This window comes from Polyodon spathula, chromosome 6 (genome assembly GCF_017654505.1).
Source record: "Polyodon spathula isolate WHYD16114869_AA chromosome 6, ASM1765450v1, whole genome shotgun sequence".
NCBI lineage: Eukaryota > Metazoa > Chordata > Actinopteri > Acipenseriformes > Polyodontidae > Polyodon > Polyodon spathula.
Genome location: NC_054539.1, coordinates 14433477 through 14459778, shown reverse-complemented (window position 1 = coordinate 14459778; position 26302 = coordinate 14433477). Strand labels below are relative to the sequence as shown.

Genomic DNA, 26302 nt, shown 5'->3' with positions numbered 1-26302 from the left:
TTGTTTAATGCAGTTATGACGTTATTAAAAGGTTTGATCATTTTAAGCGTGCTGAAAGTAGGCCAGATACAAACAATAAATTATTTTTGATAATGACACTTATTGTTTTTATTGTTCATTTTTAAAAACATTTTAGAAGTTTGTATAAATTCCAACACACATCCTCCTGATTACCTTATCATTATACCGTTGTAAAGTATTCAGTTTTGGAGTTGTATGTATGCCTGAGCCACTTCTCATTAAGACACCATCAGACTATTTTTGACACTCACTATCTGAAACAAACAACATATGGTAATATGCATCAGTAGCAGCCCTCAGAGTTTCTTATCACATAAAATATGCGCAATTTTGTACTTACCGTATCTGTCCACATTAGGAAATATCAACTATGTATGTTATATTTTAAACTGCAGGACCTGCTCAAGGTAATAACGAGTTCAATTATTGTTTAGTGTTAAGTGTAAAGTTTCAAACATTTCACCAATATATATTATATAGATATAATATATATATTATATATATATATATAGTATATATATAATATATATATATATATATATATCGGGTATACCCCCGTATTTTCCATTGTTCTTGCTCCAGTGCCATACTTGCACAACTGTTTCCAAATGGAATAAACACAAAAGTGCTGCTACTTGTCTCTTGCTTGTTTTTTTTTTTTAAACTCTTGACAGTTTTTTGCACTTGAGAAAAAAGCTTTTCAAATTGGCCTTTTGTTTTTTCAGTCAATTTAGTGAACTTTGCCAGTTTACCTGCCGCGCGCACACACACAGCAGTTACCATCACCATGATGTGTTGTCTTTCACCAAACTCTATAAATGCGTGCATGGGATACATAGATTTCAGTACAAAGCTGTTTGGTTGTGCAAAGGAAAATCGAAGAACATTCAAGTTAAAATGCATGATTAGGGATTTTATAACTTCAAATTAAATTCAATAGGTTGCTATTTAATTACAGTAAAAACATTTGAGATTAAACAACAATGATCTGTTATATTTATTGTTTTGCTTATTTGAGAATGCGTTTGTGCAGCACAGCTGAAATGTTGTTATACTTTGGTATGCGACAGTCCTGCACACGGAATACAAAAGCTTACGGCATTTTTTAATGCTGCAGGATAGAATGAGCTGGCGAGAATGCGATTTGCAACAAGAACTTTCAACTGCAATAATAAGGGGTATACATATAACATTTTTGCAGTCAGTTATACATAGTGCCACTTTCTGAACTCAAAAGCTTTACAATTAAAAAATAAAGTGTTGTTTTTTTGTTGTTGTTGTTGTTTTTTACTTACTAGACATTTCCCTTTCCATGGGTTTGTGAAAGCTTTTCAACAATTCTTTCCTGCTATGATTTAATTTGTAACAATAAATAATAATCCTGGATTTAAACTTTTCTCTTAATGTGTTTTGTCAAGGGTCTTTTTAAAATTATTATTAATATTATTATTATTATATTATTATTTAATAATAATAATAATATAATAATAATAATAATAATAATAATAATAATAATAATAATAATCAACGTTTTTTTTCTTTTGCGCCGTTTCTGTAAAGACACGTTGAAATCTCCATGGTTACACTATCACTAACCCGGAAAGGAAAACTATGACCCCTGAGCCGGAGAGCCAATAATAAAGAAGCAGCGGAGCCGGTACTCTGAAAGGTCTTACATCAGGTTTGAAGATGTGATTTAGTTCGTATTTTTCTTTTATATCAGCTATGTTGTCACAATTGTTAAGCATCGCAGGCAGATTGTTTATTCACGGTGTCACGGAACTGGATTGTGTAAAATTCTTCTCGTCAGATCTCCATTTTAAAAAGTACGTAAACGTGATTATTTCTTTGTCCCTTGCTTAATTCAGTATAAAAAGCAGCTCGGTCTATATAGCCTTTATTAACATGACCCACTTAAAATATGTAATTTATGTACCAAGACATTACTTGGGATAGGAATGATAGCTCTAAAAGGTAACCGTGTTTATACCGCTTTTAGCACAGTCCATCCAAAATAGGAATTTGTAAGGTTTATCAAGACTTCACGTGGTGGTGTGGATAGTACGTCTTATTTAAATTTGTTTAAGATTTTAAAAATTGGGGGGGGGGGGGGGGGGGGTATAGTCTTTGTTTGACTTGGAACTCGATTCTGTTTACTGTGAGCCTGTGAAAAATAAGTTTGTTCTGACGCACTTCATTCAGTGCTAGGAAGTTACTGCCTTGAAAATGTTAACTAAACCACACAGACTGTAGTTTTTGAATCCCTCGGGAAAAGATGTTGTTAGTAGGCGGCTACAAATTGCCCTGCTTTTTGTGGTACGCTAAGTCGTTTTGCATTTAATGCGTCCAAAGTAAAAAAAACTTCTGCACATATTAACAGGACACAGCTATGAGTGGGAGAAGGAAAGCGAAACCAAACCGAGGCGGGGGACGGTTCAACAAACCAAGAGGAGGAGGAGGAGGAGGAAGAGGAAAAAGTGGAGGAGGCGGAGGCGGAGCCAGGAAGGCAGCAGACAACTCCTGGGATGATGGAGATGATTTCAGCCTGTTTTGCGGACCTAGTCGTCCACCCAGGTTAGCTGCAAATCACGTTGTAAAGCTGTGCCATTTTGTTTTTTAAACCAAAATATGTGTTTTGGAAGGCAATCAAATAATGTTTGTTCAGTGTACCTTGTACCAGCTCTTAAGAACATAAAAAAGTTTACAAACGAGAGGAGGCCATTCAACCCATCTTGCTCGTTTGGTTGTTAGTAGCTTATTGATCCCAGAATCTCATCAAGCAGTTTCTTGAAGGATCCTAGGGTGTCAGTTTCAACAACATTACTGGGGAGTTGGTTCCAGACTCCCACGATTCTCTGTGTAAAAAAGTGCCTCCTATTTTCTGTTGTGAATGCCCCTTTGTCTATTCTCCATTTGTGACCCCTGGTCCTTGTTTCTTTTTTCAGGTCGAAAAGTCTCTTGGGTCGACATTGTCAATACCTTTTAGAATTTGGAATGCTTTAATCAGATCGTCGCATAGTTTTCTTTGTTCAAGACTGAATAGATTCAATTATTTTAGCCTGTCTGCATATGACATACCTTTTAAACCTGGAATAATTCTGGTCGCTGCTCTTTGCACTCTTTCTAGTGCAGCAATATCCCTTTTGTAGCGAGATGACCTGACTTGAACACAGCATTCTAGATGAGGTCTTACTAATGCATTGTAAAGTTTTAACATTACTTCCCTTGATTCAAATTCAACACTTTTCACTACATATCCAAGCGTTTTGTTGGACTTTTTTATAACTTCCCCACATTGTTTAGATGAAGACATTTCTGAGTAGCATTTTTTTATTTGTTTTTATGAGACGTTCTCAAACTTTGGTATTCTCAAGTCTGATCACCTAAACATGTTTTTCTCTTATTCTGTTTTGTCAAGGTTTTCATACTTACTTTTCTCACTCCTATGTAAGTTCAGTATCTCTTTAAACAGTTTAAAAATGGCTTGCAGCTGTACAGCTATGGCTAGAATTGTTAGGATTGAGACATCAAAGAAACTACAAAATCAAAGAAGCTACAAAGTGATATTACAAAAGTAATACCGCAACCCAGTATAGTTGTATAGTATATCATGGTAAATTTAAAAATGCCACAAATGTTTCTGTTTTTTTAATTATATGGAAAACTGCAAAGCGGTAAGTAGTTCATTATGTTAACATAACATTTTACAGCAGGTTTCATTCGACTCTACGAAGCAACATTTGTTAATTCTATAGGGTGATGCAAAACTTTTGGGTATAGCGGTATATTTAGCACACGTTCAATATCCATTTTGCTAGAAAATGTGAAAAAAGGATGGTGATGTCATAAATCTTTGAACTGGATTTTTCTTCATAGACCAGGTGGCAGAGGCAGAGGCAGAGGTGCGGTAGGTGGCAGTAGCAGTAGCAGAGGGAGGCCTAAAACAGACTCTGGAGCCAGGCCAAGGCCCAGACCTGAAGAGAACGGCAGGCCTCGTCCAAAAACAGAACTTCCACGAATGCCGATGCAGAAGATACACATGACCTCTGAGAATCAGGCCAGCGTTAAAGAACTGCTACGGGAACTGCAGACTCAAGATTTTGAAGAACCTGACGAGTAAGTCTTCTTTTTATACAGTACACTATGCAAAAAAATGTGTTTTTGTTTTGTTCGAAACATGCCAATTCATATCCCCTTCAGTCACAAATTTGTAATTCCATTTTTCTCTTTAGAGAGAGTTTGTGTGAACTCTGTGGAGTACGAGAAGTTGCCCTGCCATTACTTTGGGGAAAAAAACATATATGCATTATAAAATAGGTACATAAATAGGAAACTTAACATGGTACTGTTGTGCACACAGTAACTAAAGGGGATATATTCTTTTGCCAAAATTAGGCAAACCACATTGTACAGTTTAAATGGCGCTATAAATATGTGATCCATCAACAACCATTCAACTCTGTGATATACAGGGAGTCTGGGGATATATTAGGAAAATACTGAACAGTTTCTGGTGCTATCAATAAGTTGTGATAAACAAACATCCTTAGCAAGTTTCATCGCTGTTGGATAAGCGGTTCCCTTTCAAGTGGAATGAAAACCATTACCGAATGGGAGAGCCTCTCTGACCCCGTCAATCACTGAGCACGTATAAAAAAGCTGCCCTATCAGGGACCTGCTGTGAAGGGGAAGTCCCTCCCACCTGCTGCTGAAGAGAGACTTCCTCAGAGTAGCATATCGCCATTTTCTCTCTCACCTCACTGAGACAACACATGGATCACTTTGTGCTCTCCTTGTGCTGGAATTTGGCACATTTTGCATGGCGAAAACACAGGATCGAGTCTCTAGCCTGCAAAACTGATCGCTACGGTAAGATTCTACATTATACGAGTATATTGAGATTGCTAGTTGCCTTAGTCTCCTCAGGTAGAGTCTACTGAACAGAGCTGGTTTCGACCCCTCTGCAGAGATTGGTGCCAAGCTTTTTTTTTTTTTTTTTCCTCATCTCGTGGTAGTTCTTACTGTGCTTGATCGCATGAGCTATTGTGGCAGCTGCTGTTGGGTGACTTCTCCTCGGTGTCGACAACGATGGCGATTGACTCGGCGCCGACCGCGCTCTTCCTCGACCATGATGCTGATTGGTGCGTCCCTACCTTGGCACCGACCCCTACTGCTCGGCACCGACGCCCGCGCTGCCATGTCGGTGCACTCTGCAGGGTCCTCTGCTGGGTTTCACCAGTGTGACCAGTGTGCAGCAAAGCTCCCAAAGGAGGATGGGCACATTCGCTGTGTCTGATGTTTGGGACTGGCCCATGCAGCCAAGGTGCTGAAAGGAGGGTCGGACTGCTCTCCTTGTCGACAGTTCACTAATAGAACCAGGCGCAGGAGGGCAGCCCTCTACCCATCGGATTTCCATTCCTCGGGGCATGGAAGGGTACTGTCTGATGCAGCCCAGGGCCCATCTCAAAGGACCTCTGGAACCCTGCCTACTACAGTGGCGAGGGAGTGCCCCCATACCCCTGGTTCACCCTCTCGTACCCCACCACCAGTACAGAGGCGTGAAAGCCCCTTCATGGAATCACGGTGGACACCGTCTAGGCAGCACTGTTCAAGAGGGTGCTCACAGGGTGGTAGACGCTCACCGAGGAGGTACCGCTCCCCTTCTCCTCGTTGACGCAGGCGCTGTCCTTCTGCGTCTCCGGAGAAACGCCAGAGCTCTGCGGAGAGGCGTTTTGAGGAGCTGATATAGGCTGTGAGAACCCAGCAGGCCACAGCCGGGTGTTCCACACTGACCTTCCCGCATAACTCAGAGGGATCAGTTCCGTGCCCTGATGCAGCGTGTAGCTGCTGACACTGATGTTCCCTGGCCTGTGGAGCAGGAGGGAAAGGGGAATCGCTTCCTGAAGCAAGGAGGTCACCCTACAAAACATGCCTTTCCTCTCTGTGAAGACTTTTTGGAGCTGGTTCACACATCCTGGAACCACCGGGCGTCTGCTCTCTCTGTGTCCAGAACAGTGGAGTCCCTGCTGCACACCACCGGAGACCAAGAAGCTGACCTGGGCACGTTCCCTCCCATCGGGGACATGGTCACTGTGTTGGTGCAAGGCTTCATCATCACCAGGGGGGATAAAGACCCTACCTGCCCTTGCAAGCCTTGCAGGACAACTGACGCAATGCTGAAGAAAAAAAATGCTTCAGCGGTGTTGTCGGTGAGAGCGGCAAATGCCATGTCCATCTTTGTGCTCTACCAGTCGCAGTTAGCGGCAAGACTGCAGGAGCGGGCAACGGAGACAGATGGCGGTGACGGGAGTGATGACTGGCCTGATGGGGGAGCTAGGTCAGTCATCAAGGAGGTCTGGCGGCGCTGGTGGCCGTCTGCTGACATCTTTTGCTGACTCAGGCTAAAGTGGTGGAGACAGAGAACTGGATGCCCCAATAACACCTGGGCAGACATTCGGAGTGACTGTGAGTGTGAACCTTGAGGTCCCACAAGGCCACGGAGGTCGCTTCAAAGTTCTCGTGCCTTCCTGCCTATCGCCAGCGCCTTAGGTGGTCTTCCCAGTCTGCTGGGGCAGCGAGGCCTGAACGCCGCCCTACACCTCAGGCCAGGCAAGCAGATGGAGGGAAAGCTGGCGGCAAGGGACCACCACCGGCCAGGGGTAACCGGTTCTGGGCCTAAAAAAGATGCCCCCTCCCAAGCCCAAGGAAGAGCACCCTTGAGGGGCTCCGGCTGCCACATTCCCCCCCTCACAACCAAACTGACCACTGGACACGACCCATGGGAAGGCTGCACTCGGGACTCCTGGCTGCTCACGACTATGAGACACGATTACGCTCTGCAATTTCGTTTAGGCCCCCCACCCTTCAAGGGTGTGCTCTCTACCACCATCGGACCAGCGTGTTTGATTCTCCTCCAAAAGGAGATCACTACTCTTCAACAAAAGCAAGCTGTATGCTTGGTAAATCCAAGCGATGCCCTCAGCGGGGTCTACTCCTGGTTCTTTCTGGTACCCAAGAGGTATGGCGGTTTCTGACCTATTCTGGACCTCAGGGTCCTCAACATGATCCTCAAACAAAGGAAGTTCAACATGTTGACTGCACAGAGTATCCTCCAGTCCGTCCAGCCGGGCGACTGGTTCACATTGATCAACCTGCAAGACGTCTACTTCCATGTCCCGATCTGTCCTGCGCACAGAAAATATCTACACTTCGCCTTTCAAGGCAGCACATACTAATTCTGCGTTCTGCCATTTGGCCTCTCGATGCTGCCCCAAATGCATGGACGCAGCACTGGTCCCACTCAGGTTGTGGGGTATTCATATCTTGAACTACCTGGACAATTGGCTAGTTTGCATGCGTTCCAAAGCACGCGCCAAAGCACACGCCAGACAGGTCATAGGTCATATGACGAGGTTATCCATACAACAACAGAAGAGCAACTTCTTACCATCTCAGTCCACAGTTGGAACATTGGAAGACAGGATTTGGTCGTTGGAAGTCACGCTCTCCCAATTCAGGATGCTCTTCTACAGGTCAGAACGTTTCAAAGGTTGTTGGGGCTGATGGCAGCTGCCTCAAGAATCCTTCCCCTAGGACTTCTGAGAATGTGCCTGCTGCAAGCTTGGGTGAATGGGCTCAAGGTGCACCCGGTCTGCAGTCGACACCGGCTGGTGCGAGTTTCTAGACAATGCCAGAAGACACTGGAGTGGTGGCTCCGACCCGGCAATCTGCACCTCGGATCTCCCCTCAGCTCCCTTCACAGAAGGGAAGTTGTCACTACAGAAGACATTTGTGTTCACTGAAGATAATGCGAATCTAAGGGACTGCTGCTTTTGCTAGCAGAAGCTGGGCCACGTAATTCATAAATTGTAACCAACAGCAAATTAAAAAAAAAAAAAAAAAAAATGACACAAGTATTTCCATGTGAATAAGCCATAATGTAAATGTAGTTTCAAATCCTTGACGGCAGGAATATGAAAATTGGAGAGTGCTATGTTTAAATGCCAATGTGTTTATCTGTCTTGAAACATCGGGATTTGTTTGAATGTGTTTTTTTATACCATGCTCTATAAAGAGGACTTATTGTTCCTTTAAACTGTTACTGTGAGGGAATTTTTTTTTTTTTTTTTTTTTAAACATTTTAACTCTATAATGATTGATAATCGTCTAGAATTTGCACGATAATTGATGTCAACGTCAGGGTTCGATTTACTGCACTACTCTGGTAATCCTGCACTTTAAAATCATAGTATATAGTCGAAACCAAAACCCAGCATACTGAAATGCTGCACCTCATAATAAAAGATATCTCTATTGGCCTAGTGCGTGAAGTTGGGCGTAGTTTGAATCGTTTTTGCTTAATTATTATTTTTGCTTTGCCATGCACAAAAATTAGATGGGCTCAGTTTTGGCAAGTATGTTTAGACTGAATTACGTTTTCTTTGTTTAATTTTCATGGAGCAGAAGTTATTATTAATCGCTCACTTTAATAAAAGCAAAATCATAAAAGTTATATTCTGTGTGTGTTTTGTGGGACGGTGAGGGGGCAGGTAGATTTTTAAGGACAACCTAGATTTGTCTAGCATTTTGTCTCTTGGACAAGAAGTTGTTTATTTTTTTTCAAAAATTGCACCCCCATGTATGTAAAATGTGTCAAATGTAAGATCATAAGGGTGTGATTATTTTTCTTACACATAAGAAATTATTTCACGTTGTCAAAATTAGTAAGAATCAGTATAATTCAAATTTGTGTGGAAATCATTTGATGTGAGAGTGCTATCTATAATTGTATAACTCGACACTGTTGTACATATTATAGTGGCTTTATGGTGTGTATCTGATGGAGCAATTCTTCTGTCAACAGAAACTGTGAAGAGTACTCAGGTTCTGAACCCGAAGAGGAGGAGTATGATGAGCTTGATTACCGTGATGATGGTCAGTTCTGGTGTACTAACGATGACCCGGTAGAAGTCTCTGATAGCGCAGTGTTTGAGCCTGATTCAGAGGAGGAACGAGAGGTTTGCGAGATCCCCATCTCGTATGTTGCCATTGGAAAGCTTAGCAGGTAAAGTTTTGTTGATCCTTACTTCCATAAAAACTGAATCCACCCCCCAAAAGGTTTGCTCAGATTAGTTCATGTGCAGTTGATTATTGTTGCCCTCACAATAGGAAGCTATTACAGACTTTGCAGTGCACTATGTGCACACACTGACAACTGCACTTGACACCACATTGTGAGCAACTAGCTAAGTTAACTGTGTTATGAAATATCACAGTCAACTAATGTATTTTTCTTGTTATTTAGAGCCACATTTTATATCCTGATGACTTTTTAAAAACTTTGATCTTTTAAAGTAACGGAGAGTACACCGATGATGTCACGCCACAGTTTGTACAGAAGAGAGATTCATGTCCGTCCGTGTGGTCTCCAATTGGTAAAATGGGGGCTGTGGGGGGGGGCGGGGCGGGGCGGGGCCCACCACCACCACACCTTCTCCCAGTGGATGTTAGAAATATCACAATTATTCTAGTGTTACTACTGTGTTTCTTACTTCCACTGGAGGCAGTGTTGCAGGTGGGGTTAATAGTTATATTCTGTACCAGCTGGGTTTGGAGAGGACTTGTTTGCAAGTTCTTCTGATTCCACAGGGGGGCATTACATTTTTATAAAGGGTTTTAAAAAATAACTAGGACATGAGGTCTGAAAGAAAATGATTTAAAAAATATAATATAAAACAAGTAGAGGAATAGATAACTGACATTTTATACCCATGCTTTACTCATTTAACTTGAGCAGCATAGATTAAGGGAAGAATGTTTCACTAATGATACTTTGAGGAAGTTGTGATAAAGTACAGTGTTGTTACTATGCAAGGTAGAGACAGAATACTATTCCTTATACTTGATGAGAGATAAGGGGTAATTAATGTAAAAACAACCTTTTTTTTTTTTTTACCATTTGTTGTCCTGTTTCCTGTGCAGATATGGTTTTGATAAGGAACGTTGCAAATTGGCATTACAGTCATGTAACAGAGAAGTTGGAGTTTCTTTGGAGTATTTGCTTCAGCAGTGCTTTAAAGAAAAGTATGGAAAGCGTGCCAGGTCCATAGCCACATGTCGTGACATTACCATGGAGGACTGCCTGGTGCAACGGCAGGAGGAAGCTTTTGCCCTGTCTTCCATATATGGGGACAGGTTCACCGAGAGAATCCACAATAGGGTCTGGACAGTCACGGTGGCGCTGGAGTTTTTAATTGAGAAAAGCAACAATCATAAACAGGGAAGCGCCAACAAGGAAACCAGCCAGGTCTTGTTAAAAGATGTATGCCGGTTTTACCTGAAGGGGGCAGGGTGTCGGTTTGGGACAAAATGTCGATTTAAACATCAGATGCCTACAGAACCCTGCCCAAATACAAAGAAACCTATGGGACCAAGTCAATCCAGCTTTGACAGCAACACGCCTCCTGTGTATGAGCTAGAGATCCGTTTCCCTGAGGGCAATCGGTACCCTTTCCAAGCTCCTGTCGTGGCATTTACTACCACTGATGAGACTGTGCTATTTCCAGGCCGTTTACACGTTTCTGAATACCTCTACGGGGAGGCTCTAGTTGCTGCAGAGTTGGGTGAGCCTGTCGTGTTCACCTTGATCACCTGTTTGGAAGATGAAGCCAAAATGAGTGAATTGCTAGCTAACAACCACCACAAGTACAGCGTCCCCCCACCACCTCTGCCTGCTGTTGCTCCAGCTAAAAGCAAAAGTGTTAAAAGAGTTTCCCCTGTCCAGGATGTCCCCAAGCAATTGGAAGGTAAAAAAAAAAAAATGAAATCATAACAGTATGTTCGATTTTGTTTTTGCAATTTGTGTCATATATTATTTTTAAGGATTTGGCATATATATATATAATATAAAACAAAACATCATGTTTCCCATTAGTGTAACAAACCATTTTCATGTTTACATAATAATTAGCAACGCTTTAATGCAGTGCCCAGTGGTGTTTAACCTTGCAGTGACCTCCTGCCTGACTCTGTTTTAGTGAAGAAAGCCGTGGAGTCTGAAGAAGAGGAGGAGGAGGAGGACCTGGATGATCCTCCAGCAGTCCCTGTTGAGAACGAGAGCTATGTGAACTTCAAGAAAAAGTTCACCAAGAAGTACGAATGGAAAGCAGAGAGTGTGCAGCAGGAAAACGCAAAGCTTTGTAGACAGTTCAGGAACAAGCAGGTACTAACCATTTTTCTTTTAGATACTGTGTCTTTATCTCTCCAACTCTGAGCAGGAATGAGTTGTAAATCTTTGAAAACCTTTCATAAAACAATAAATCAAGCATAGATTGACAAAAGAATTGGAAGTGCCACCTACATTGTCATTATATTTTCATAATGTAGTCATAGAATAACTTAACATGTCATTTTTTTTAAGTAGCCACCATAAGTAGTGTACCTTTCTTAATGGATTTGGTAAAGCTCTCAATGCCAAGCTGTTTAATATACTGGTATATACCCTAAGGCAGATATATTGGAATAGACAGCAGACCCAGCAGGGGCTGTAGTAAGGCAGGTGATGATTTTGTTCAAGATCTCTAAATTGTGCTTTGGATGTGTGTGTAAAGATCGACAGCAGTAACAGATCTGTGTATATTTAACCAGTACGTCGAATGGAATGGTCTTGATGGCTTCAACAATTAGAAACTGTCTGAATGCTGGCAAAAGTAACCTGGTGGAAAAGCCCTGTATTAAGAGGAACATGTCAGCACCATCTGGTGGTGCTGGGGTGACATGTACACTTTTTTTTTTTTTTTTTTTTTTTTTTTACATCTTTATATTTTTACAAGCATTACATTGTGTTGATCACTGATGGCTTCAAGTAAAAAATGATCCTGTGTTTTTTAGTCTTCCAGGCGCTTTCTCTCGATGTTGCAGGAAAGGCAGAAGCTCCCTGCATGGCAAGAAAAAAAAAACATCTTAGAAATGTTGAGTCGAAGCCAGGTGTTGGTTGTGAGTGGGATGACTGGGTAAGATTCATGCAGCTCTTGTTTTTATTGTCTTTTTATATAATGTAATGTCATTTTCCTTCCACGTTCCCTGTTAAAAGTGTAATAAGAAAAACATATATTTATTAAAAGTTACACAATGGTTAACTGAAATGAATGGTATTATGTAGATGTTACAGTGCGTTCAAGTGTCCTCATGCACAATAATATCTTGATACGTTGTACGCTACTTTACTTTTATACAGTCTGTGAGAAAGTTTGAATTGAGTAAATGTTGATTTGTAATTTAGTTTGCAGTGCTCCAGCAGACGGCACAGCATCCATCCCACTTTTTGGTCTCTAATTTGTCCTTTCTGATGGCAGGTGCGGTAAAACCACGCAGATCCCACAGTTCATCTTGGACGACACTCTGAAGGGGCCTGCAGGAAAGGTTGCGAACATCATCTGCACACAGCCGCGCCGGATCTCTGCCATCTCTGTAGCTGAACGAGTGGCCCAGGAGAGAGCAGAGAGACTGGGGACGACTGTGGGGTATCAGATCAGACTCGAGACTGTGAAGGTTCGTGCTGTAGTTGTTTTATTTGATGTCATTATGTACCGGTCAGACTTCTTCTGTGATAGGTTGGTATGTAATGGTTTTTTTAAAATAACCTCAAAGGTTAACCCTTTTGTCCTTGTAGGTGTTATCAGGGAACCAGTGTGCCTTAGAGCTTATTCTCTAATAGTGCTAAATAGTGTTTTCAGACTTGTTCTTGTATCAAAACAGTGACTAGTAGGTGTCCCTAATCCACATAGTAAGTTACTGTTATTTAGTGCATGGATCAGTAGGTTATTGACTTGTTTACATTGAGGGAAAAACATAAATTCATAGTAATAATCACATTTAATAATAAAATAGGTACTTCAGTACTAGCCTGTAATACCATGGATGATACTAAAATACTCAGTTAGGCAACCCTTTATTAAAGAAGACATTAGCTGAGACATGAATCTACTTTTTACCTCAGAATCTATAATTGATTGTTGACAATGAATAGTCAACATTGGGTTCTAATGTTTACATGTCCCTCCTTTTAGTCTTCTGCCACCAGGTTGCTGTACTGTACTACTGGAGTGTTGCTGAGGAGACTAGAGGGAGACACAGACCTGCAAGGTGTTACTCATGTTATTGTGGATGAGGTCCACGAAAGAACAGAAGAAAGGTAACGACATGTGCATTTGTTCAACACTCTTGATTATTCACAACATTAAAAAATGTATTACCACCCTACCGGAGCAAAGTGCTGAGTGAAAACTAGACACAGTGGCAGGTGTTTGTTTCTGCTACACAAGGGCACCTCACACACACACACACACACACACACACACACACCAATCAGGGGATCCCGTCTGTATAGAAACGTACTGTAAGCAGAAGAAGCAACTCCTTTTTACTGAATAAGGTGTTCTTAAATACAAATAAATGTTTGTGTGTGTGTGTAATATATATAATGTGTGTGTTTTTATATATTTCTTTTTCTTCCTTTTCAGTGATTTCTTATTATTGGTCCTGAAAGACATAATGATCCAGAGGTCTGACCTGCGCATTATACTCATGAGTGCTACGCTTAACGCTGAACTCTTTTCTCAATACTTTTTTACCTGCCCCACTATTAATATACCAGGTAAGAATGGCTGCTTGTGTTTCGGTTCATTTCTGTTTCTGTCTCTCCAGCCTTCGATCAACATACATTATGGGAGGCTTAAATGTGTAGTGTCCCATATGCTTATAATAGTTCTGTAGGTTTTTCCCAGGAAAGTTCAGTAATAAAAACATTCAATAATAAACATCAAAAAAGAGAATTAAGCCTGTTTGTTTGTCTTCCCGGGCTGTACCATGATCATTTTAAACCACTTTCTAGGAGTAGCGGAAGCATTGAAGAATACAATAAAGGAATTACATTTTACTGTGGAATTAAACATGATTGTGGGGACATATGCAGTATTTGCAACAAATGATTCGAAAACTAAGAGAATCTTCAACATATTTTGTATTTCCTCTTTAAAGGTCGTACATTCCCAGTTGATCAATTTTTCCTGGAAGATGCCCTTGCAAAAACCAGGTAAGAAATAAGACTGCTTGCTTATCCACAGGCTCAGGCTCAGAGTGGACTGTTTTTTTTTTTTTTAAAAAACCTTTTTAAGAAAAAGGTACAGTACAAGTAATGTTGCTAGTGGGCAAACAATAAAGAGGTTTTCTTTGATATTCCTGATTTCCCAGATGGTGCAGGGTGAACACTAATCATGTTGTGCTAGATAAAAAAAAAAAAAAACTTCGTTCATAAACAGGAATTGGGACCATTTTAGCTGACCTGTTCTGTTTAAATATCTTCAAATACAAGAGGAACATTTTCTACAACAGTTGCGTGATGTAAACTGTGTTTTGCTTCATCATATGTGGGAACTGTGTAATATCATTTGTTTATTCACAGATATGTTATAGAAGATGGAAGCCCGTATATGCGGTCTGGAAAGCAAGGCAACCAGACAAGCAAAGGGAAAAATAACCGGAATGCAGTGGAGCAATTGGAGGATGACATGTGGTCATTTATGCACTTTCAAAAAGATGAGTTTGTCAAAGACTCGATTCCAGATCAACAGCTAACAATCCAGCAAATGACAGTACGATATAAAGGTAACCTAGAGGCTCAGCTCTGTGGACACCTGCACTAGTTTTTAACAGCAGTGATAGACCTTTAATTTCCAATCCAGACATTGTTGTGTAAACTCCCTCTGCTTGCAATGCTAGACCATTTAATTGCAATGTCAGTATCTTAAAACTGAAAACTGTTCATTTTTCATCTGTGCAATTTAGGAAACAATGCAAGCATTTCTTATGCCAAATACACTGATTCTGTCACCAGCTTCTCTTAGTAATCAATCTTAAAAATAACAGGTGATTTAAAAAAATAAATAAATACATTCTGTTTACTAAAGAAACACAAAACCCTTCTTCACAATTCAATTTTTTGTTCCTCATGGCAATCGTACTATAGTGCACCAATTACAGCATAAAGAAAATACTCCACAATAAATATATAATAATATATATTTATTTACTGACTTGGTTTGTTTTATATAAGACATGCTGATTTTATATTTGTATGTTTATTTTACATAAGGGGTAAGCAAGTCCGTTCTTAAGACAATGGCTGCCATGGATTTAGAGAAAATTAACATGGACTTAGTTGAGGCAGTGTTGGAGTGGATAGTCGATGGGGATCACAGCTATCCACCAGGTAATAATAATTTTAAATATTTAACTGTTATTTCAATATATTAAACCCTCTCGTGGGATTATCTTTCCCAATTTATCAAAGATAGAAAAAAACAGATGGAAAGAGGTCATTGGTGGATCAGACTAATAAGCTGTAAGGTATTAAGATCTTTTGTTTAGAACATTAAAATAAATCTGTCTTTTTTTAACGTGGTCTACCTGGTCTATATAATAGTACAGGAACCTAAGACTTCATTTTTTAATCACACTTGCTGCGCAGTATAAAAGATAATTAATGCAGTGTGGTACAGAGGCTTAAAGATTGATTAATATAAAGTGCAGCAGATCTGTATGATGAATAGCTAGCTTAAATTGTAAATACCATAAATGTGTTTAACTTTTTTGTCATTGTATTTATTTAGTATATGCAGGACTGAGACCAGATTTTTAGATAATGGGCAAGTGACATAAGCAACTGTAGTTAGAAATACTAAATTCTTCAAAAACGCTAAACCACCAGAAATCAGCTGTATAAATGTAGTTATTATATAAACTGCCCTTTAACGTTTTCTTTTAGGTGCTGTTCTGGTATTTATGCCTGGTTTAGCAGAAATTAAGATGCTGTATGAACAACTGCAGTCCAATCGTCTGTTTAATGGCAGGCGTAATGCAAGGTATGACCTATTTTTATATTCAACATGCTTCAGACTAGCTAAAATAAACTCTGTTAATAAAGGAAAAATAAACCAGAGCTAGCCTTTTAATGAACCAGGCAATGCAAGTCACTTACTCATGTGTCCTAGAGCTCCGTCATTGACCCAAAGTAAATACAGTGCAGTCAGCCTGTCAGGCCTGTCACCTCCTATTTAAAGTTATTGTGTGTAGCAGGGCAAAGGTGCTTAAGATTGCAAGGGTAACGTAAGGATCTTTCAGGGGTTGTACTGCAAGACCTTAATCACTGGGAGCCTCAGTAAGCAGGCAAATTTGTAATCTTGTGTATATGCCTGTCAGTAAGAAGTGACAAACCTTTTAGGGGGCATTGAGATAAAGATAAAAATAACAATTTCCTTAGATCAAGAAGCAGCGTGTCTTGTGGCTATAGATTATATTTAGGTAGTGAGTTTGTTGAAGGGTCAAGGGGTATAACTGCTGCAATTTAACTGGTCCATCCAATAGCTCCAAGCTGATATGCAGTAATAAAATATATGCGCTGTGTCCTTCAAAGATTAAAAAAAAAAAAAAAAAAAGAATTGCTGTCCCATAAGCAATTGCTTATAAGATGCAGAAGACCATTTGTTTTGTTTATTATTGAATTAATTCACTGCCTTTTTAAAGAAAGAAGAGCAATCCTCCAATAATCCTCCTAATCTCGGTTGTGCTGTTTGCAGAACCTTGAAGCTGGTCTATATAACGAATATTTGTTTTTAATGAAATTAAAATGCAGGAAAATTGGCATGGATTGTTTTAGTACAATGACATACCTTCCTTTCAATGAGGGGTCTCCATGTGGCTTTTTCAGAAGGTGGGGGGGGCAAATTCGCAGATGGCTTTTTCTCGCTATTTTAGGTGTGCCATTTACCCGCTGCACTCGTCGCTGTCCAGCGAGGAACAACAAGCTGTGTTCAATCGGCCTCCAGAGGGTGTGACAAAAATCATCATTTCCACAAACATCGCTGAAACGTCAGTCACCATTGATGACGTGGTGTACGTCATTGATTCAGGGAAGATGAAAGAGAAGAGGTAAAGGTTTTCAACAGTCAGATCAGATGCAAAATTCAGTTCAGTCTCAATAATGTTAGTCACATAGGAAGTAGCAAGGTTAGAAACTCGCACTAGCCCTGTACCCAGTCCTGGGTTTCCAAACTACCATGACTTAAGTAAATTATTTAAATGATTCAGTAGCCGGGATTTTGAGAAACCCCTGTTAAACATGTTGTTCCTTCCCTTATAACTGCATGAACAACTCCTAATAGTCAACCTACAGATGCAGGTGGACTTCTTGAAGTATGATCGGTTCAGAGCAGATTGATCAGGGGCTTGATTTTTCAAACTCCTGGTGTCTGTTGATTTCAATAATATACCTAAACATAGTACTGAAACCCAGGTCTGGTTGTAGGACTAGTTGAAGTTTCTAACCCTAAAGTAGCTGCTCTTCTTAAATCAGAATTTGTCTCCCTGCCATGGGATGCATCTGCATTTAAAATGAAGTATTAAAACTAAAGGAATCTGTCAACATAGTGTACCAGTATTTCATTGTAACCGTTTTCTTTTGAAGGTAAAATGTGTTGGTGTGGTGTTGTAGTTTGTGCAGTGGCAGCAGCTACATGTTCAGAGATGAAATGCTGTCCCCTTTGAATACTTCAGGTACGACGCCAGCAAGAGCATGGAGAGCTTAGAGGACTCCTGGGTGTCACGAGCCAATGCTTTACAGAGGAGAGGGAGAGCAGGGCGAGTTGCCTCTGGAGTCTGCTTTCATCTCTTCACCAGTCACTGTTTCCGTCACCAGCTCACAGAGCAGCAGCTGCCTGAGATTCAAAGGGTGCCATTAGAGCAGCTATGCCTTAGGTAAGGAAACCTATTCACAGATTTGTTACTACGACAAAAAGTCAAGAGAGGGTCACTTTGTCTGGAAATACCTGTTAATCCCGTAAGGCTTCTACTGAACAAAGAACCAAGTAGCCAAACCAAGGGAGGCATGTGAAGTTCTTCCTGTGCCATTTAATTTAGTCCCTGACCTCCCAGCATGGTTTCTGAGTGAACAGTTTAATATTTGGTATAGAATACAATGCGTTTCTTTGACAATTCAGTCCCGAATTTTGCAGCCTTAGTGCGGACATATATTTTGGCATATAAAATAATTTGTCATTGTAAAACTGTAAACCGTTTTATGTGTGTATCTTATTTTTCTTTAAAGGATCAAAATTTTAGACATGTTTGCCGACCAGCCTTTAGAGTTCGTTTTCTCCAGTCTGATTGAGCCTCCAGCGGCTAACAGTGTGGAAGCTGCCAAACAGAGACTGCAAGACCTGGGAGCCTTGACGCCGGACGAGAAGCTCACTCCTCTGGGCTATCACCTGGCCTCGCTGCCTGTGGACGTCCGGATTGGGAAGCTAATGCTGTTCGGTGCCATCTTCCGCTGCCTAGACCCAGCTTTGACCATCGCAGCCAGCTTAGCCTTCAAATCGCCATTCGTAAGTCTCATCACCAGGTCTTTAGGAATGGGGACTGAGTCCCGAGGTCCTCTCTTTTTCATGTGTCTATTTCTTTTGTAGCTTCTGCAGGGTTTAATCGTCTTGAACTCACACAAGAAATCAGCGCTCCAGATAAGCCGTGTACTGGGTGTTTTACATATTGAAAAAAGCATATATGATATTTAAATGTAAAGTATAAAGAATACACATAGCAATTTTGCTGCATAGCTTTAGGTTGTTATCAAGCTTCTTGTACTTCGTTGGTTTCCAGCGTCTCAATGGTCAATTGTTAACATACTGCAAACAGTAGCTAGAGAATGCGTCATACAAATACCGGGACAGATAATTGTAGGCTGCCTGGGAATGCCAGAAACACATGACCAATAATCAGGGTGTTTTTTTTTTTTTTTTCAGTTAAAAAATATGGTTGAATTCACTCACTTGCAGTGCATGTTTGAGACTGGTGAATGAGCGACTGGATTCCACTGTCTTAGACCCCCTGAGCCAAGCATACCTATCTGTCAACCAAAATTTTGGAGATGAAGCTGTATAATAAATGCAATAGTATGTATTTGGAGAGAGTCTGGATGCTTTGTAATGCTAAAATGAGGCGATCAATTAGGAATACTATATTAATGCGTCTTTATTTGCGTTGGTGCATTATCAGACCATGTCTGTCTACTTGGAACGGGAGAGTACAGGAGACAGAGAAAGGAAGATTTACAGAAAACTAAAAAAAAACTAACAGCCTAGTACAAGTGGGAGGAGACTCAGTGAACGGAGTAGCTACTACTTCTCAGACTATAATATTATCAAGGCAGGACTAAATAAGTTTTTGTACAGTAGTTCAAATTAACATTAGTTAATGTTTGGATATACTGTTGCTTGACTAATTACTGCCTGGTTAGAATCTGTTTTGTTGGCCGATTTGAGATTTTGCTGCTGATGTATTTATTCTCAAAAGGTTTTCTCATTGTGCTGCAGCAGGCCTCCACGTTTCTTTCTTTTTTGTTTTTTTTTCCGGGGGGGTGCACTGGTCCCAGTGAATTTATTTAGTTCGTTATTTCTTTCCATGTTTCGTTTCTTGATGTTTTCTGGTCGTGTGGAGTGTTAAATAATATTTCCTGATTTATTTCCATTCATTAACTAACAGGTCAATTTTATCTTTGTGGAAATTTGTTTGTTTTCCTTTTCTGTTTGGCCGGTGCCATAAGCATCAAGGTCAGAGTCTGCAGAAGCTATAGCTCAGTCCTATTATATTTGCCTACTACGTCTTTCTGTTCACTATGCCACTCATTTATCTGTGCCAGAAGGAAGTTCAAAATCTTAACTTTCGATGTTCCAAGTCTATTTATAATGAGATGCCAGTTCTGATCTCTCCTGTATAATGAGCAGTAATTTATTCTGTTCGTAAACTTGCAGTGGTATTATGATAGTTGTTTACGAAAGAGAGCTTTTTAGTACATCGCATGCAAAAAATATACAAAGTATGGAGGCTACAAATTCACAGTATTTACAAACACATAAGTAATATTAGTACATAGAGCCCATTTAAATTGGAAAGTAAATTACTCGGTGAGCCAAAATCTTATCTGGAGCATTGCATGAAACAATATAAGAATATACATGGTTATAAAACTGATCTCCTTTTTATTAAAAGTTAGTTGACCGCTTACAGTTTACTAGTTTGTTTGGTGGGAAAATTACATCTCACGCAATTTATATACTAACCTCTGAGCTGTTTGTTCATGTGTTTGCTTAGCCTGTGTGACTTAAAAAGGGATCATAGCAATGTAATAAGAAGTTTGAAGTTTATTTTTTATAATGTTTAAAATTAAGAAATATACTTTTACAGTCTGGACATTTCTCTTCCTCTTTCAGCCTTCATCACACATCCTGTTATTGCTAAGTGAAGAGGGTTTAAGGTGGACTGAAAATGCCCAATATAGCCATATGGCACTTCACAAGAAATGTCAGGACATACTTTTTATTTTAGGGGGCTTGCAATTTAAATAAGTTGTTATGATTGGTCTCATTTTAATCTTCCAAGTTGTTGCTATCCACTAATATTGAGTTAAGCTTCTGTGATTGGCTCGCAATAACTGTAGGTTACAAGGTATATATTATGCTTACTGGGTCTGTGTAGTCAGAACATTGCTCGGTTTCCTAACACCTGCATGTGTTGAGATTGTTCTTGGGTTTGCAAACTATTAAACTTGTTTAGTCAAATTTGTTTGTCCTACTGAGTCTCTGTCTTACAGGAGTTTAAAGTATAAACTTCCTCCACAGTTTGTAACACCTGTACATTGCCCAATAGTAACCCATGTCAAGCTGAAAGGTAGGGAAACATAATAAGTTACAATTTACACGATGACATACATGTTACATTAAAAGGGTTTATTTAGTAAATGGAGTGGATAACACATTTGTAAACGCTGAATGAGCTTATTATGAATCCGTTTTTAATTAGGTCTCTCCATGGGATAAGCGAGAGGAGGCCAATATGAAAAAGATGGAGTTTGCCTTAGGCAACAGTGACCATCTGGCTCTTCTGCAGGCGTACAAGGTAGGGTTTGTGTAGTGTCTGAGGAACAGTTTTCTTGAATTATTTGTGTACCAGTTTGGCATAAGCTTGTGTATTACCATGTAATCCAAGTACCTTCTTCGCATTGTATTTAAATGGTTGATCGTTTTTAATAGAGTGGTGTGTTTGGTTGACTGACTACTTCTAGGGTGTGGGGTTTGTGACTTTGCTGTCTGCTGTAATGAACAACGTCATGTTTTAATTTCGTACAAATGTTGTATTCCCTTTTAGGGATGGAAATCTGCTGCTAAGCAGGGTTCCCAAGCAGGTTTCAGATACTGCAGGGAAAACTTCTTATCTGGACGAGTTCTACAGGTAAGACCTGTTTTATTAATAATAATGTAAATTGTAGAGAACATTTGTTTTTTCCAGAATGTAGAAGATAAACTGAGCATAGGTAACGTGTGTTTTAGCAACTCATCCCCTTATATGGTCACACTGTCCTATTATGTAATTTTAAATAGGGAAGACATTAAATATTGGGAAAATTGACATAAACCCTTTAAATCCTATTCCCAGTTTACTAATCCAACCAGCCCATCGTTTGTTTTACCCCTGAGCAGTTCATCAGGAGCGGAGAAATGCTAAAGTAACCGTTTGTCCTTTTAAAAATGAGTTTCTTTTAGTATTTCTTAATTCAGTCGTATTGACTGTTTTATATATGAATTATCAAGAGCTCCTGCGGTCTGCCAGGTATCCAAAAAGTGTGTTATTTCATATGGTTGTTCTGAAGGTACTGATCAGTTATGCTCTGGATATCAGTGTTTTGCATGTTTTGTTTTTCCCCCTCCCGCAGGAAATTGCCAGTCTAAAAAGACAGTTTGCAGAGCTGCTATCTGATATTGGGTTTGTGAAAGACGGGCTTAAAGCCAGAGTCATTGAAAGGATGAGTAGCAAAGGAGAAGATGGTATATTGGAAGCTACAGGTCACGAGGTAGGACAACAAGCAGTTAATATTTTAGAAGTAATGGGGTGTGTTTCTCTAGAATGATTAACATTTACTGTACAGAATGTGTTGCCGCATATAAACCTTTTTCCAATTTTCCACTGTGTGACTATGTTATACTGTAAATTGGCCCACAGTTTAGTTCCTAAAATTCTTTACTATAAAATTGTCACTTATTACTTTGTCTTATCCATAGGCTAACTCTAATGCTGACAACATCAAGCTCATGTCAGCCATGCTTTGTGCTGCCCTCTACCCAAATGTGGTTCAGGTAAGATTCTGTTGTTTTAAGCCTTTAGTCAGATTCATGGTACTATAAAAACAGTTTCTTAAAATATTGTATACATAAAATATATATGTTTTGATGAATTACATCTGAATAGAGCTTCACTTAAAAACAATAACATTCAGAGCACACATTCTAAAATGCCTCTTTGAAGAGCATTACTGCTGTATATAAATGTACGTATTACTTAGTTTATTATTCTTGAAATATCAAGGTAAGGGCTCCGCAAGGTAAATACCAGCTAACCAGCAAAGGAGCAGTGAAAATGCAGCCCAAAGCAGATGAACTGAAATTCATGACGAAGAATGATGGCAGTGTTCATGTTCACCCATCTTCTGTGAACTATCCGGTGAGCCCTGTGTTTACAATAATTAACAGGACCTTTGCATGAGAAATAGTTTATGATTTGCAAAGCTTTTAAAAGCTGCATGCCATATTGTATCCTTGATCTGTTAGATAAGCTGTGGTTGTTAAGAATGTGGTTGATAGCTGGCTCCCGAGTGGCGCATCGGTAAAAGCATTCCGCATGGAGTGCAGGATGTGCCCATAGCCTGGAGATTGCCAGCTCGAGACCAGGCTATATCACTGCCAACCATGGGCAGGAGTTTCGAGGGGGCAGAGCACAATTGGCCGAATGCCGCCCGGATGGGGATGGCTTAGGTTGGCCAGGGTGTCCTCGGCTAACTGTGCACCAGCTAACCCTGTAGTCTGGCTGGGCAACTGCGGGCCTGCCTGTACCTTGCCCAGAGCTGCGTGGTCCTCCGACGCTGTAGTTCTGAGGTGGGTGCATGGCGGGTCTGCAGAGTGAAAAGAAGCAGGCGGTCGATGGCACACGTTTCGGAGGACGAGTGTGTCAGTCTTCTTCTCTCCCGAGTCAGCTCAGAGGTGGCAGCGGGGGGCCGGGTTGAAATAAAAATAATTAGGCTTTCCATACTGGGGAGAAAATAATTGCAGATTCCAAATTTAAAAAAAAATTATGTGGTTGATGGATTGTTTAAATACAGTAATATAACATTCACAAAAGCATGCATTTGTTTTTTCTGCAAGCAAGCTACTGTTATCCTCTTTTGTGACTGAAGTATGATCCAATTTGTTTTCTTTTATAAAATCCTTAATTGTGAAGCTCTTTTGTTGAATGATTTTAATAAAATCTATAAACAATGGCTAGCAGTAAAGATGATTATTCTGGACAGGTCTATACAGAGCAGTCATTTAATCATTTACCTGTGCAGTCAATAATAAATAAGAGATTGCCCCTAGTCTAGGGAATCTCTTCCAAAGAACCACCATTTCTTTGACTGTTGTTTTAGGTCAGACACTTTGACAGTCCTTACCTGGTGTACCACGAGAAGGTGAAGACCAGCCGGGTTTTTATCCGAGACTGCAGCATGGTGTCTGTGTACCCACTGGTCCTGTTTGGAGGCGGACAAGTCAAAGTAGACTTGCAGAGAGGGGAGTTTGTTATCTCCCTCGATGACGGCTGGATCTGCTTTGCAGCTACTTCACATCAGGTACTGCTTAAGCATTTTGCCATTTAGGTCATTTTTGCTGGCTTTTACGTAAAACTGTCAGAGATTTGAGTTTATTCATTGATTAAAGTCAGTGCTGCATTATCAAGACGCCTCAGGAGATGTAAAAATATCCTGAGTAAGCGGCTGTCCCAGTTAAACAAGAGGCATTTTAGAGGACCTTAGTCACACTTGTATTCAGAATTTACGACATGCTCAAGCGAGGAAAAGTATTTACAGCTTTTATTTTTCTGAATTAAAAGAAAAGTAATGAGATCACATCACATTATGAAATGTTAAATGCATTATTTGAAATACGAATCAGTTGTTTTTTTTTAAATTCCTAAACACAATTAATTGCTGTTTTTATATTTCTAAATGAAATGAGAAACAATTAAATCACATCTTATCACAACGCGAGGCACCTGCTATGTTGACGTGCCAATCTCTTTTTGCCACAGCAACCTGAGAAACCACAGGAGACTCCAGTTCCTTCAAGAGTTCAAACTGGTTCACAGCATAATCACTAAACTGGGCTATGTAAACCTGTCTTGCGCTGAAAAGCAGTCTCTGTTCATTGAAAATACTGTATCCCAGTGTGCTGTATATTAAGTGACATAAATAGCATTGGGAAGAACAGTCTCCTAGAGTTCTGTCCCATTTTAAGCAATAATCCAGATTTGTCAGTGTCCTGATTTATAGTGGCGCCAACTGAATCAATTGAGCACCACGTGGATTTCCCAGTTCAAAATGTTCATATTTACAATTTAGAATTGTTTGCACATTTTCCTCTTACATTTCAGGTTGTAAGAAATTTCTGTAGTTACCTGTTCAGTTTGCTTTCAATGTCTGCAATATACTTTGATAACTTTTGATGTCTCTGAGTTGCTTTTTTCTACCTAGTGGGACTGTTTGACGAAACTGTTCCATGGTTGCTCATTTTTGGTAAAGATTTGTTTGCATACCAGTAACGGTCAGTTTCACAGACCCGATAAGCATTCATCTTGGACTACTACTAAGATAACATTTGGTTGTCCAAGATTACTTCTAATCGGCATGAGCCCTAAGTCTATTAGCAGTGCTGTTGTGTACTGAAATGCGTTACGGTCTTCTACACCAATAACTGTTTCTATGTCAGTGCAACTGTACTATAATTCTTTAACAAAGAATGAGTAACTTAATTTACTTTGCTTTCCTTCATATACAGGTTGCAGAACTGGTGAAAGAGCTTCGCTGGGAACTAGATCAGCTTTTAGAAGATAAAATCAAGAATCCCACAATGGACTTATGCAGTTGCCCCAGAGGGTCTAGGATTATTGACATGATTGTTAAACTTGTTACTACACAATAGAAGCACATCACTGCATCCTGGTCAGTACTGACAGATGCGAAGTGAAGGAAGAGTTAGCAGCAGTTTGAAGTTTGTCTCACTTTAAAAAAGTTGTGTATCCTGTTTACTACTTTTTTACATCTTTGTCACGGCCAGTGCCATTGTACATAAGACACTAAATGGTGGCTTAGTTTGACTTGCTTGTGAATATTAATATGGGTATACTACATTTGCCAATATGCAATAGTTATATAGTATGTGCAAGTGAACTATACTATAAGAGATCCAGTCTGGATGAGACATAAACTGAGTTCAGTTTAGAGGAAGAGACCAGTTCTCCCAAATCCGTTCCAAGCATGTATGCACAAAAATCCTTAAGCAAAGTTTTCAATTAAGTACTTTTTTTAGGCCTTGGACAAATCAGAAAAATTCTTTGAGTACATATAAAGTGATTTTCTTGTTCAAAGAAATTGTGAGAAATACAACAATTTAATTGAGAGAATCAAAGTGTGTATATCCCATGGTTAGAGTTAATAAAATATAGATGGATCTGCTTCAAGAAAAAGATTTGGTCTTTTCAGTTATGTTTGCATTCAGTGTATGAGAGACGTGCAATGCTCTTATTTATTTATGTTTATAATTGAAAATACTAGCTTAAATTAAAAGGGCTCTTTATGAGCAACACATGGAAAAATGTTTTACTGGTACTGCCAAAGACTGTTAAACAAAAAAAATATTATTATAAAGATACTGTATTCTAACCAGTAATTACTGTTTGTTTCCTGTAAAGGTATATGAAAAGACCACCACTTTGATGCAATAAAATGCCAATTTCTTTACAGTGACTTGTTTTTTAAGGCTGTATGAACAAAACGTCACACGTTTTTTAGTGTATCTTATGTAGAGACTTGGTTTACCTAGTGCTTACAAACAAAGTTTCACAGGAATCTAATTATGCATGATATAATTGAAAACAAGCTTGTTTTAGCTTTATTGATATTTGCCAAGCATTTTTTTTATATAATTCCACAATACATGGTGCTACTTTTTTTTTATACATTTACATTACATTTTTTTCACATATGTATGAAAAACAAAGGCCAGATAAATTAAACATTTCTGCTGGCATTTACAGTCTGCCATAATAACTTAATTTGGAATAAATATACATTAGGTTTACAGATTATCAT

The 26302-nt window shown here is 39.7% G+C and overlaps 1 protein-coding gene across 2 annotated transcripts; it reads left to right on the top strand.

Moving 5' to 3' along the window:
- Positions 1-1653: 1653 nt before the first annotated feature.
- Positions 1654-25951, top strand: dhx57 (DEAH (Asp-Glu-Ala-Asp/His) box polypeptide 57). 2 transcript variants are annotated; one of them, XM_041252171.1, is made up of 24 exons: positions 1654-1702; positions 2402-2595; positions 3898-4137; positions 8885-9085; positions 10003-10826; positions 11058-11242; positions 11911-12032; positions 12375-12570; positions 13089-13213; positions 13542-13675; positions 14059-14113; positions 14483-14685; positions 15173-15289; positions 15845-15941; positions 16834-17007; positions 17632-17832; positions 18182-18458; positions 20929-21024; positions 21274-21357; positions 21839-21976; positions 22185-22259; positions 22489-22623; positions 23585-23785; positions 24990-25951. In XM_041252171.1, the coding sequence occupies exons 2-24, from the start codon at positions 2411-2413 to the stop codon at positions 25131-25133; spliced, it is 4209 nt and encodes a 1402-aa protein (XP_041108105.1). In that variant the 5' UTR covers positions 1654-1702; positions 2402-2410; the 3' UTR covers positions 25134-25951. The 2 variants fall into 2 exon arrangements, with proteins under 2 accessions (XP_041108105.1, XP_041108104.1); XM_041252170.1 differs by having other exon boundaries at positions 1659-1847.
- Positions 25952-26302: the final 351 nt, after the last annotated feature.

What these genes read in the sequence shown, in the direction of transcription:
- dhx57 (XM_041252171.1), top strand. Translation starts at nt 2,411, where the DNA reads ATGAGTGGGAGAAGGAAAGCGAAACCAAACCGAGGCGGGGGACGGTTC. An exon ending in TCAGACTCGAGACTGTGAAG is followed by an intron (nt 12,571 to 13,088) that starts GTTCGTGCTGTA and finishes CCCTCCTTTTAG; the next exon opens with TCTTCTGCCACCAGGTTGCT. An exon ending in AATGGCAGGCGTAATGCAAG is followed by an intron (nt 15,942 to 16,833) that starts GTATGACCTATT and finishes TCGCTATTTTAG; the next exon opens with GTGTGCCATTTACCCGCTGC.